Genomic DNA, 14751 nt, shown 5'->3' on the forward strand with positions numbered 1-14751 from the left:
GGAGGTTTGTGGGAGCATTTATATATGGGAACTTCTAAGTAAAATCCTACACATTTTTGAAAGGTGGTTTTTGATTTCCTTTATTTTTTGCTGCTCATCAGGAAAACAGTTTAGTATATTTTCAGATTTTTTTGACTAACGTTTCCAGAGATATCGCGCCTTTAAAAAGTCGAATTCTGTAAAAACTGTATGCAATATATACTCTTTAATATTGATCCAATTATAAAAATAGTTTTTTTTTATCAGTTATTTAATAAAAAAATTGGTACAATGGGCTTGGATGCAATTTTCGCGATTTAATATTTAAAATCAATTCTTATCAACGATTGTACTCTTTGATTTTTTGGAATTTTTTGCATTAAACTGCGATTAATTACAAACATTTTAAGTCCTATTTGGCAGTGAGATTCAAATGATAAATAATCTTTTTAAAATGCTAGTATTTATGCACTTGCTCTTGAATCAAATTTAAATGGAAGGTGCTTACACCTGGGAAGTTTTTGCGGATTCTGAAATTACAATGTTCATAGATGAGAAAAGTCAAAATAAATCGCGATTCAAGTTGACATTATTAAAGGTTGTTCAGGTTTTCACGATTTTGCTTAGAAACCGCAAGCCCTATCAAAATGGAAATAAAGAAAATGTTGTAGCTTTAAAAATTTTCTACAAGATTGACCTTTACGGTATTTTCGTAGGTTTTACAACTTTTGAGATGTAGAAGTTGAAATCGTACAGGTCGCATTTGTTGTCCGATTTGGCTGAAAATTGGGCAAGATCAGAAGAACGCTATTGCTTTTGATGAAAATCGGTTCAGATTTGTATATAGCTCCCATATATATTTTCGTCCGATTTTAGGTATTTGATGCACCAAACACGCTATATCTATCCAATTTTGATGAAATTTGAAATTTATGACGGAATTAGGTCTATACATAAATGTACCAAATTTTATCGAAATCGGTTCAGATTTGGATATAGCTCCTATATATATTTTCGGCCGATTTGTCGTATTTGCTGCATCAAACACGCTATATACGACCGAATTTGATGAAATTTGGACTGTGTGACTGAATTCGGTTTAAAAATAAATGTGCCAAATTACAACGAAATCGGTTTAGATTTGGATATAGCTCCCATATATATTTCCGCCCGATTTGACGTATTTATTTATTTATTTATTTATTTTATTTATTTATTATTAGCTCCTGTACAACAAGACTCTAGTCTTATGAATTATAGCACAGGGTTATTGCATAAAAAAGCATATCCATCTTACTTTGCTACATATTATATAAATATCGTGATATTACATGCATAAGTTCCAATAAAAACAAAAACAAAAAAAAATACATTTTTGAAAAAGACAATGACAAAATCATATAAAATTATTTAAAAATCAAACAACAATTAATAAAAAAATAGGAATACTATGATAAAATATTATTCATGTGAAAAAAGTTTAATAGCTTCTTTTTAAATGTGTATCCATTAAATGTGTATTTGCTGCACCAAACACTCTATATCTGCCAATTTTGATGAACTTTGGAATGTGTGACAGCATTTTGGCTAGTAATAAGTGTACTAAATTATATAGAATTCAGTTCAAATTGATATACATATATCTCCTATATTTTACATATTCACAGTGGTGTAGGGTATCATGTAGTCGGCCCCGCCGGACTATGATCCTTTCTTTACTGTTTTTTTTTAATATGTCAATACAATTTTTGCTTTATACCAATGCACAATTATCCAAAACTATTTCAACGTCCGTTTTGTATTGAAATTAATTATTATTTATAATAAATGTGCACAAACAGCAATTCTTACGTTTTATCGACCAAAATGATCAAAAACTGCCAAAATTTGTTGAACAGGGTGGTCCCGTTGTGTGGGGTCTAAACCAAAACATTGACCTATGTTAATAATTTTTGGTACGAAGGATTCATATCTTCCAAGAGGTCAAAATACCAAATTTCAGCCGAATCGGTCATAAGGTGTCGCTAAAATCCACAAAATATCTAAAATCGGACAGTACTTTTATGTGGGGGCTATGACAAAAAATTTACCTATTTTCAAAAAAATTATACATACTTGTTTTCTACACTCTGAAACCCCTAAATATGAATTTTAAGGGAAATCGGTTGATAGATGTGCGTATTACCGTTCTATTTCAATTGGATAATACGTACAGTAACAACAGGTATTTACAAAAAATTCTCCCATCTTAAAATAGAAAAATCCACTTTACTTTAACTGTGCCAAATTTGAGCACGATTTGACTTCTGAATTTATTAGTACAGACCCCCTGCTATCTTCCAAATTCGATTTGGAGGTGGACAAATTTGGACATTTTTTTAAAAGTTTAAATATATTTAAAAAATATTTGTAAAAAATAATTTTCAATATATATAAAAACATTGATTTTATTACGCTAATCTTACAAATTTCATCCTTCTTTTTGTTAATATAATGAAAGTACTCATTAACAGCTTCCCGATTCATAATAACTTTCTGTATATTTAGGCAGCGACGCAATACAACAAAAATTGTATATTTTACAGCACAAAGTCTGTTTTATTTTTACATAAAAAAGTGTCAACTTTGGTACTGCGCCAATCAACGAATACTAACGTTATTTACAAAAACTAATTATTTTCAGATGACTTGATGTGTTTTTTATTATTCTATGCAAAAAAAATTTAAATTTCGAAACTTCAAAATTAGGGTTTTGGCCAAAAATTTCCTGATTGAAACCTATGTGCAATGTGAACATTTGTTATTTTACCAAAAAAATTAAAAACAAGTAAGAACAGACTATAGTCGGACGGGGCCGACCATGTGATACCCTATACCACTATCCCTGTGCACTAGCTTTCCGGGCTAGCTGTTATAAGATGTGCATTAGAAATTTTACCAATTTTCACACAAAAGTTTTGATCAATTTAACCCGCTAAATATTATCCGATCATACCGTTGACTTGCACTCTACTTCTTCATCTCAAACCAAAACTACGTTTAAAATTTCGCGCCGATCGGACTATTATTGCGACCTACAGAGCGGCTACAAAATCGAGCAAAAATTTTGTTTTTGGTCCATTTCATCCCTTTAACATTTCACGATCATCGCCAAAAACTAATCAGTTCTATTCTGGTCCAAACCCGACCTCCATACTAAATTTCGTGACAATCGGTCCATAATTGCGGCCTCTAGCTTGATTACAATTTTTAATGGACGGACAGACGGACGGACGGACACACATCGCTAAATCGCTTTATCTCGTCGAGATATGAAGTTTGGTATACCACATGAGGGGTCTACGACGAATATTTCGCGGCGTTACATGAATTTTTGGGAAAACAAACTTATTATACCCTTTTCCACATTGTGGTATAGGGTATAAATACATTTATTGACATACATATTTATGTTTTGTTTTTTTTTTTTTTATTTATGAATTTATCTAAAATATCTTAAAAACTGCTTCTTTTTCGATTTTGAAAATGGTTTAACAGTTATTGTTAAATCCTTATGATCCTAAAATCGTTGACCACCAACTACGGGTCTTAAAGGGAGTTCTCGATTTGGTCCAATCTTTTCACACAGTAATCGTTCTTCCAAACGTAATCGTACGTCAAATTCGAAGTCGTTTGTTCCACTTGTTCCAGAAACTCCCATACAAAATTTCAAAAATGTAGGTTTAAGAAGAACTCTTAGATAGATCTCTCAGTAGTATAAGAACAGCTAAATTTGAAAAAACAACCAATACTGAGTTTGCTTCTTTTTATTATGTCACAGGCTGAGGGTATATATGTTCGCAATTTTCACCAGAAAATATTGATATGCACCACCACATTTCAGAATTCTAGATTTACGAAATCACCACTAATAGTTCGTTTGACAAATTTTCAATTCAAATTTTGTAACTACACCTCTATAATACTTTTTAGTTACTTTTAGAACGATTTACGAAAAAAACATGCTTTTTATATTCCGCATTTAACATTTTGCTAAAGAATTAAATTTTCATATTTTCTTTAGTTTTATCTGTTATTCTGTGGGCTCTCGTAAGTTATTCTCAATAATAAGTTTTATTTTTATTTTGTTCCCCTTCTGTAGCTGTGGAAATTGTACCGGAATGTGTTAAAGAATTTGCCGTCGATCGGCCATTCTATTACGTAGTGAATGACAATATGAATAATAATAAATTATTTATTGGAAAAATGAAATATTTTTAAATTTTATACACACCCTACACTGATTAATTTTAAATAAAATTTGGTGTTTCAACTTATAAAAAATCAACATTTTGGGAAAACATTTTGTGTTGTCCTGTGTATCATTTTAATGTGGTATTTTTTTGCATGTAAGTCCGTACATAAATAGTTTGGAATAAATTGGGCTAGTATTGTTTAATTCTATTACCTTTTTTTTTGTTTTTACTGAACCATATTTATTTTAGGTGTAAGAGCACGTCCAGTGAGCTTAGTTATACAGAAACGATTTAATGCCAATCATTGCTTTGTTTATGCAATAAGAAGTACAAATCAGGTAGCATGGTTCTTTGCAAGATATATGGGATAATTATTATTTATAGCATTTTATGTAATTTGTTTAAAATGTTGTTGAACTCTTTATTCTACTTATTTCTTTAAATAAAATTTTAATTAACTCCTATATCAAAACATTTTTTGTTTTGCCAACTATTCGAATTCGGGGGAGTTTTTGCATGTGCTTGCATAAGTTGGAATACCCAATCTGGTTAGTATCACCCCTCATCTATGCTCATGTTACTATGATTTATTTATCAATGTTCTTTATTTTGTAGGCTTTAGAGCAGGTTCTGTGAGTTTCTCTAGACAAAAACGTTTCAATGCAAATCGCCGATTTGTTTATGTTATCCGAAGTACAAACCGTGTGGCGTGGTTCTTTGCCAGATATATGGGATGATTGGCCTCTTATATTTAAGGACGGACATTATAAAAGTAGTTAATAGTACTTATTTACTTTGTTTACCCCAAATGTTCAAAATGAAATTGCAATATAAAAATAAATATAATATTGTAGATTTTAAATATAAAGTTTTTGTTTTTGTTTATTGAATTTGGTGGGCCATAGTTGAGACATCTTAACGAAGCCTCCATTGCAAAGATTATGTAAAAAAAATCTGTGTCCTCGAATATCCAGGGAGTTACTTCTCTCATATCAAAAAATGTTGCCCCATTTAATGTTTAGGCCAGACGTTTTTATCGCCATGTTCGAACGATGTGTCGAGAATAGAACGACACCACTTGTAGAGAAATTTTAAAAAGCTGACCTTTTGACCTGTCGGGATATCGATGACACCAACGTTTATTTATGTGTGTCTATATATGTGTGTCAGTTTGTGTGGTGTGGTTTTAGATTTTCTTTATTTTGTGCTGTGCTTCAGTGCATTTTCAGATTTTTTTGACAAAAGATTCCTTGAAAAAATCGAATCCCGTAAAAATTATTTTTTTAAATTTGTCAATAAATTTTTCCCATCCGATATGTCTGATGAGCTGCAAACCCCAACAGCGAAACTAGTCACATAAATTGGTGGTTGTGTGGGTTCGAATCGTCGGCTTTCCTTTTTCACTTGCAAAAATCATCGTTTATTAAACTCAACTAAAAACGAGAAAATTAATAAAAAATTAAAATGATCTTCGCTCTGACAGGCAACATTTCAAAGAATTTATATACGTTTGTTTTTTGTTTCATTTTAGAATATTTCTTAAACATCTTAAAAACTTTTTCATTTTGCGATTTTAAAAATGGTTTAGTAATTATTGGATATTAGTGGACATTACTGAATGAACGTTTAGCTATTGCATATCTGAAATTCAAATCCTCTTTCGTATTCAAATAATCATCATCTGAAGAAAATATAACTTTAATTTTTGGTAGATTCGGCTCGGATGATAATTCCAGAGCTATATAATTACACTGTGCTACAGTGAAAATTTGCAGGGGTTCTGATTCATAAATTCGGTATTGCGGGAGTCCATGGAAGACGAAAATACCTTAAATTTCTTTGGGTCACTTCGTTTTTTATACCCTACACCACACAGTGGTAAGGGGTATTATGTCTTTGTGCATTTGTATGTAACATACAAAAGGAAACGAAATAGACCCATAGTTCCTTTTGGGGATATACAAATAATCACTTTCTGAGTCGATTTATGCATGTCCGTCCGTCTGTATGTCTGTCTGTCCGCCTGTCCATGTATTTTTGTTCGCAACGTACAGGTCGCATTTTTTGTCCGATTCAGCTGAAAATTGGGGACTACAACTTCTTTAGCCATAGGAAGAACGCTATTGCTTTTGGTGAAAATCGGTTCAGATTTGGATATATCTCCCATATATATTTTCACCAGATTTCACGTATTTGCTGCACCAAACACGCTATATACGTCCAATTTTGATGAAATTTTGAATGTGCGACTGAATTCGGTCTAAAAATAAGTGTGCCAAATTATATAGAAATCGGGTCAGCTTTGGATATAGCTCCCATATATATTTTCGGCCGATTTCACGTATTTTCTGTACCACACACGCTATATATGTCCGATTTCGATGAAATTTGGAATGTGCGACACTGAATTTGGTCTAAAAAAATGTGCCAAATTATATCGAAATCAGATTTGGATATAGCTCTCATATATATGTTCGCCCGATTTCACGTATGTGCTGCACCAATCACGCTAAATACGTCCGATTTTAATGAAATTTGGAATGTTTGACTGAATTTGGTCCAGAAATAGGTGTGCCAAATTATATAGAAATCGGTTCAGATTTGGATATAGCTCCCATATATATTTTCGGCCGATTTCACGTATTTTCTGTACCACACACGATATATAAGTCCGATTTCAATGATATTTGGAATGTGTGACTGAATTTGGTCTAAAAATAAGTGTGCCAAACTATATAGAAATCGGTTCAGATTTGGATATAGCTCCCATATATATTTTCGGCCGATTTCACGTATTTTCTGTACCAAACACGCTATATAAGTCCGATTTCAATGATATTTGGAATGTGTGACTGAATTCGGTCTGGAAACAAATGTGCCAAATGATATCAAAATCGGCTTAGATCTGGATATAGCTCCGATTTATATTTTACATATTCACAGTGGTGTAGGGTATCATATAGTCGGCCCCGCCCGACTTTGATCCTTTCCTTACTGGTTGATTTTATAACGATAAATGTAGTGAAAAACGTGGTTTCTTGGATCTTCAACTTAAAACGGACATAACTTCTTTTTTCCACAACGGACCTTTACTGATTATTTTTTTTATTTAAAAGGTGCAAATCATGTATTTCGAACAATCCATTATTTTTAACAAGTAAGAACGGCGTTATGTTCGGCCGGGCCTAACTTTTTATACCCTCCACCACAAGTTGTATTGAGGTAAAATGGAATAATTAGTTTCCTTTCGTATATGAAGAAGACTTAATACTAAATTTCAACAATTTCGGTAAAACAATGTGAGGCACCATTCTATGGGGGCTATTTCAAAACGTCGTCTATACCGACAAATTTCTGACGGAAAGTTTTTAGGCTCAAAGAAGACTAACTACCAAATTTCCTATATTTCGGTAAGAGAATGTGGCTAAAACTTAAAAAATACCGAAAATCAAGAAGTACGCTTCTATGGGGATAAAGGAAGACGTGGACCTATACTGATAATACTCTTCTGGAATATTTTATAACTCTTAGAAGACGAAATAACGAATTTTAGCCATTTCGGTTGGATATTGACGTCACAATCTTCAGTATTACGAAAATCGGGAGGTACCGTTCTATGGGGGCTATATCGAAACGTGGACCTATTCTGATGAATTTTAGTCAGAAACGGAACAATATGAAAGCGTACAGACATATTTCTGGCGAACAGTTTTATATCACATTGAAGACTAAATACCAAATTTCTGCCATTTTGGTGGAATATTGAAGACACAACCTTCAAAATACGAAAAATCTGGAGGTACCGTTCCATGGGGGCTATATGAAGGCGTGGACCTATACCGACAAATTTAAAGGGGAAGTTTAAGTACCCCCAGCAAAGTGTAAATACCAAATTTCAGCCATTTCGGTGGAATTTTGAGGCCACAATATTCAAAATACCGAAAATCGGGAGGTACCGTTCTATGGTGGCTATATGAAGGCATGGACCGATACCGACAACGTTCTGGGAGAAAGTTTTATACCACCAACGTAGACTAAGTACCAAATTTCAGCCATTTCGGTGTGATAATGAAGATAAAACCTTCAAAATACCGAAAATCGGGAGGTACCGTTCTATGGGGGCTATATGAAGGTGTGGACCGATACCGGCAAAATTCCGGGAGAGACTGCGGCTATATATGAAGGTGTGGACCGATACCGACAAAATTCTGGGGGAATGTTTTATAACCCTAAAGAAGACTACGTATCAAATTTCAGCCATTTTGGTAGAATAATGAAGCTAAAACCTTAAAAATACCGAAAATCGGGAGGTACCGTTCCATGGGGGCTATATCAAAACGTATATTGTTATTATTATTTTTTTTTTTGTAAGATAACGAATGTCTTACACTGGTATATTAAAGAAAACTTGTATTAAAATTTATTAAAAAATTTAGAAAAAATAGTTTTTATTCGAATCCAAATAGGACTCAACGTTTTTGTAATTAAACGTAGTGTAATTATACTTATTATTCCTTTTGATGATGAAATTCTTTAGTGAGTATATTAAGAACCCAAAAAAATTGTTCGCCACAGGTCAAGTTTCTGAGATATCCCGTGATGAATTTTTCGATTTTTTTCCTATAATACTTGGGAAAATAGCTTCATATCTTTCTTTGGCGTTATTGTAGCTTCGTTTTGAGAACATATGTCTGCAGTCAAATAGATTGCCGAGTCTTTTTGTAGAAGAGTTCATTCTTTTAACTCAATTCCTTTCATATCCTTTGAACCGTAGTGTCATTTTTTGAACCGTAGTAGAAGTACCACAAGATGAGATTTTTCAGCATCCAAATATTCCGCAAATATGTTGTTCAGAAGGTTTTAGGTACGGTTCTCTTTGACAACTAATCAATATTTTCCCTTTTCATTGTCCTTTATGATGTTTACTCGGTCTTGGTTCAGAAAAACACTATGTTTGTTTTTCTGTATATTCGATATTAGTCATTTATTGGTATGTAGACTTACCAATTGGTTATTGCTTATATAGACATCTGGGGTGCTTATGAAATATTTACCAAAAAAGCTCCTCTAATGAAGAACACGTTCATAACAAATTTTCATGGAGGACAGATCCGGTTATCTCAATATTTGAACCTTAAAACCAATTCTTGAGCTGGTTTTAAGTAAGCGATTAAGTTTATATGCACACCATTACAAAGCTTATAGAGTTGTCAATCAAATGGAATTAGTTCGCTGATTGAAACTGGCTTGGGGCAAAACATTCCTTTTTACGATGAAAGTCGATGAAGATAATATTTCGAAGCCGGAAGGACAGTTATGCCGTAGTACACACTTCTGAGTTATGGCGCGATCAAATTGTTGGTAGGTTATTTTTTGTCATCCATGTAAAGTTCGCCAAGAAAGAATTCATGTCGCTATATTCAGAAGTTTGACATACGGCATAACTGTCCTTCCGTCTTCGAAATATTATCTTTATCGACTTTCATCGCTAAATATTTATACCCTCAGCCTTTAGGCTAAAGAGGGTATTTACACTTTGATACGACCAAAAATGTGCCTTATCGAAATAATGGTTTTAGACCCCAAGTATGTTTGTACGATATCCGTTTCCAACAATTTTGAGTAGATCTAGCAATGTCCGTCCGTCTGTCTGTCTGTCTGTCGGTCTGGCTGGCTGGTGCGCACGATAACTCTCGAACGGATCAATCGATTCGGTTCAAATTTTGGGTATCGAAATATTTTGTCCAGATTCGATTTAAGTTCGAAGATGGGCCATATAGGTCCACTCCTTCAGGTACCTCCCCCACAAATGTTCAAAAATTGTCGCAAAACTTGTGCGCACGATAACTCTTGTAGGGAATAACCGATTTGGTCCACACTTTGCACATCGTGTAATTTCTACCAAATTTAGATGAGGTTCCAATATGGACTCAATCGGTCCACTCCTTCGGGTAACTCCCACACAAAATTTCGGAAAAATTCAGTTTAGGACCTGGTCTCGAATCGCTTTGATTTTTGTTTACGCAAGTTGTATTCGCTGTCCTCTATACGACGCTGTATGTTTCATTAGGGGCAAGTCCATACTTCCTGAGAAAATAGCCTGAAAGTTACAAAAAACCCTATGACACCGTGTGTAGTAGTTCGAGCGCAAGATAACTCTCGAACGGATCTGCCGATTCAATCCAAAATTTGGCTTTCGTAATATTTTGTCCAAACTTAGTTCAAGTTCAAAGATGGATTATATCGGTCCAGTCCTTCCGGTACCTCCCCCACAAAAGTTCGAAAATGTTCGGAAAATTTGTGCGTGCGATAACTCTTGAAGGGAGTAACCGATTTGGTCCATACTTTGCACATTATGAAATTTCTACCAGACTTAGATGAGGTTCCATTATGGACTCGATCGGTAAACTCATTCAAGTACCTCCCACACAAAATTTCGGGAAAGTTAAGTTTAGGACCTGCTCTCGAATCGCCTTGGTTTTTGTTGTAACGTCTTGTATTCACTGTTTCCTATACGAAGGTACAAGTGTCCTCAGGGGCAAGTCCATACTTCCTGAAAAAATAGCCTGAAAGTAGAAAAACAAACCCTATGACACCATGTTTATGGGTGGAAGCGCAAGATAATTTTCGAACGGATATGTCGATTCCGGCCAAAATTTGGCCTTCGTAATATTGTTTCCAAACTTAGTTCGTAGATAAGCCATATCGGTCCACTCCTTCAAGTACCTATCCCACAAAAGTTCAAAAATATTCGGAAAAATTGTGCGCACGATAATACTTGATGGGAGTGACCGATTTGGTCCATACTTTATACATTCTCATAAATCAGGTTCGAATATGGACTATATTTGTCCACTCCATTCCGTACCTCCCACACAACATTTTGGATAAGTTCACTTTAAGAACTGCTATTGAATCATTTTGATTTATTTTGAGGCAACTTACATTCGCTGCCTCAATTATGATGGTAAAAGTTGTTTCAGGGGCAAGTCCATACTTCTTGAAAAACAGTCCGAAGGGTGTAAAAACCCCCTATGGCACCCCCATGGTCTATGTCGGTCCATTCCTTTAAGTACCTTTTCCGCAAAAATTTTGAACTTTAATCCTAATCAACATTTTTGTCGGTTCATACGACCAAAATTTTGAAAACCCCTAAATACATAATTATACCCTCAGCCTTTAGGCTAAAGAGGGTATTTACACTTTGATACGACCAAAAATGTGCCTCATCGAAATAATGGTTTTAGACCCCAAGTATGTTTGTACGATATCCGTTTCAGACAATTTTGAGTAGATCTAGCAATGTCCGTCCGTCTGTCTGTCTGTCTGTTCGTCTGTCTGTCTGTCTGGCTGGCTGGTGCGCAAGATAACTCTCGAACGGATAAATCGATTCGGTTCAAATTTTGGGTATCCATATTTTTGTCCAGATTTGATTTAAGTTCGAAGATGTGCCATATAGGCCCACTCCTTCAGGTACCTCCCCCACAAATGTTCAAAAATTGTTGCAAAACTTGTGCGCACGATAACTCTCGAAGGGAGTAACCGAATTGAACCAAACTTTGCATATGGTAATACTACCTCTAGGCATACATCAGGTTCGAATATGGATTATATCAGTCTACTCTTTCGGGTACCTCCCACACAAAATTTCGGAAAAGTTCAGTTTAGAGCCACCTCTCGAATCGCTTTGATTTTTGTTTTAGCAACTTGTATTCACTGCTCTCCATACGACGGTACAAGTTTCATCAGGGGCAAGTCCATACTTCCTGAGGAAATAGCCTGAAAGTTGCCAAAAAAAAAAACCCTATGACACCGTGTGAGGTGGTTGGAGCGCAAGATAACTCTCGAACGGATCTGCCGATTCCGTCCAAAATTTGGCCTTAGTAATATTTTGTCCAAACATAGTTTAAGTCTGAAGATAAGCCATATCGGTCCACTCCTGCTGGTACCTCCCCCACAAAAGTTCAAAAATGTTCGGAAAAATTGTGCGCACGATAACTCTGGATGGGAGTGGCCGAATTGGTCTGTACTTTACACATCCTAATATATCTACCAGATATAGATCAGGTTCAAATATGGGTTATATTTGTCCACTCCATCCGGTACCTCCCACACAAAATTTCGGATAAGTTCACTTTAAGACATGCTCTCGAATCACTTTAATTTTTTTTTTCTTTGGAACAACTTGCATTCGCTGCCTCAATTACGTTGGTAAAAGTTTTTAGGGGTAAGTCCATACTTCTTGAGCAAACAGCCCGAAGAGTGTAAAAACCCACTATGGTACCATATGTTGTGGCTGAAGATCCACTTCCATACCGGTCAATGTCGATCCATTCATTTTAGTATCTCCTCCGCAAAACTTTTGATCTTTAATCCTAATCAACAATTTTGTCGGTTCAAACGCCCAAAATTTTTAAAACCCTCTAAATACATTCGTATTTTGGGAACAAATTGTTTCAATATACACAGGCTGAGGGTATGTCTCTGTCGGCAAAGCCGACTGATACTTTTTTACTTGTTTTCCTTAAAATCGGTTCAATAAAACGGGTTTTTTGTTCTAGCACTGCAACTAGCAAAGTTTCAATCAGCGAATTAAATTCATTTGATTGACAACTCTGTAAGCTTTATAATGGTATGCATATAATTTATATCGGTTACTTAACACCGGCTCAAAAATCGGTTTTAATGTAGGAATATCCGGTTCAAAAATTGAGATAACCGAATCTTACCTCCATGAAAATTTGTTTTCATTCAGAAATCCCCATATACATATGTACATTCCCGTCGAGAACTATGTGATACCATACAACACTACCTCCCTGCATAAGTAATTCAAGGATTAATATTTCTTCGAGAGAGGTAGAAAATTTATTCGGCAACCTATGCCTATTATTACAAAGTAGTTAGGGTGAAGTTTTTAAAGAGATAAAAAACCTCAGCTGGTCTTACTTACACTTAATTTCAAGAGTTTATTAAGACGATGTGAATGACAATTCGATGCAATTACTACCAACTGCTGCTTTGTTAAATTTGATGCATTTTTGCTATGAATTAACCAAAATATTTCTATAATAACATGAGTGTGGTATTAATTAGATAGATTTAGTTTCCGAGTTGCTTTAAAAAATCTGTTATTCGATAAACAATTGTTGTAATAAAAAAAAAAAAAACAAATATAAATCTATTAAAAAATTAAAATTTGAAAATATTTTTTTTTTCTTTTTTTGTTATTGCAGCTGTGGTCATGGTTAAATATTGTGCGTTTGTTAGTCTGGAAGAGCCGAAATCATTTGAAGTAAATCGCCCATTTTTATATATGCTAAGAAGTTCTGATGATCTTATCCTCTTCAAGGGTGAACAAATTAAATTTTAAAAAGTCTATATAACGTTTTTTGTAAATATAGGAAATGTTATTTGTTATATCAATAAAATAACTACCTCCTATTATTTCATAATATGTTTAATTTTTACAGTGTTTTATTTCTTAACTTATTTATTTAACTTACTTTGTTGTCTGTCTGTTTAGTTCAAATCTAGTAACTCATTTTTAAAACAGTTGCACTTGACCAATCGAACTGAAACTTTGCACACTTTTCAGATTTGAATGACAATACATGAATACGAAACCAAACCCAATATGGGTAAATTTTTTCCTATAGCCCCCATATAGCGGTACCACCTGATTTAGTTCAAATCTAGTAATTCATTTTTAACACAGTTGACCAATCGAACTGAAACTTGGCAAACTTTTCAGATTTGGATGACAATACATGAATATGAAACCAAAACCAATATGGGTCCATTTTTTTCTCTACCACCCATATAGCGGTACAACCCCATTTCAGGTGTTTTGAGGATTTCGTTTTACTTATACCCTAACACCATACTGTGGTAAGGGGTCTTTGTCTATTTGTATGAAACATACAAAAGGAAAAGAGATAGACCCATAGTTCCTTCTACGCATATGGTAAATTTCAAATTTCCTTTTTAATACCATTGAAAAAAATTAAAATTTTTTTTTGCGAGCTCATCCGGGATTTTTGGTACTTACGTTAAGAAAAAAATTGTGGTTTCAAATATGTTCGCGTTCACAAAATTGTATGCTGCACCCAAAAGTTATAGGAGGTTTTGTTTCCTTATAAAGAAAAAATATTTAAAAATTCCCTTTGGGTTGTAATAAAAAAATGTATACATAAATCGTTAACAGAATTTGATATCTATCCGTAGATGCTAAAATATTTGCAAAATTTATTTTTATTTTCGCGGAAAATAAAAAAATAATGAAGAAATCATGGGGTAAATTTTTTTATTCTAATTGAGAGTCCATAAAAATCTCTTAAAAATAAATTTAAAATACGTACAGAATCTAGACAACGCATAGACAAATGTGAGACCAAAATTATAAAGATTGGGTTCATTGCATGCATATTACAGCAACAACAAAAGACGAAAACGTATTGTTGAAATTTATTTCAAAAATATATATTTTGGTTTAATGCGAAAAATTGGAGAAATATTTTTGGGAGTTATTCTACTA

The 14751-nt window shown here is 34.0% G+C and overlaps 1 protein-coding gene across 9 annotated transcripts in view; it reads left to right on the forward strand.

Annotated features, from left to right (window-relative positions):
- Positions 1–14751, forward strand: part of LOC141405527 (antichymotrypsin-2-like) — a 167941-nt gene that overhangs the window by 137815 nt on the left and 15375 nt on the right. For 2 of the 9 annotated variants that reach the window (XM_073989941.1, XM_073989949.1), the window contains exon 4: positions 4830–5082. The exons of 3 other annotated variants lie outside the window; for them this stretch is intronic. In XM_073989941.1, coding sequence (XP_073846042.1) covers positions 4830–4951 — 122 coding nt within the window. In that variant the 3' untranslated portion in view covers positions 4952–5082. Of the gene's footprint in view, positions 1–4120; positions 4307–4463; positions 4763–4829; positions 5083–13450; positions 13679–14751 lie in introns of those variants that run through there. 4 more of the 9 variants (XR_012413218.1, XM_073989934.1, XM_073989942.1 and 1 more) reach the window with 4 other exon arrangements.

Source organism: Musca autumnalis, unplaced genomic scaffold (assembly GCF_047663935.1).
Source record: "Musca autumnalis isolate F117 unplaced genomic scaffold, ASM4766393v1 scaffold_5, whole genome shotgun sequence".
NCBI lineage: Eukaryota > Metazoa > Arthropoda > Insecta > Diptera > Muscidae > Musca > Musca autumnalis.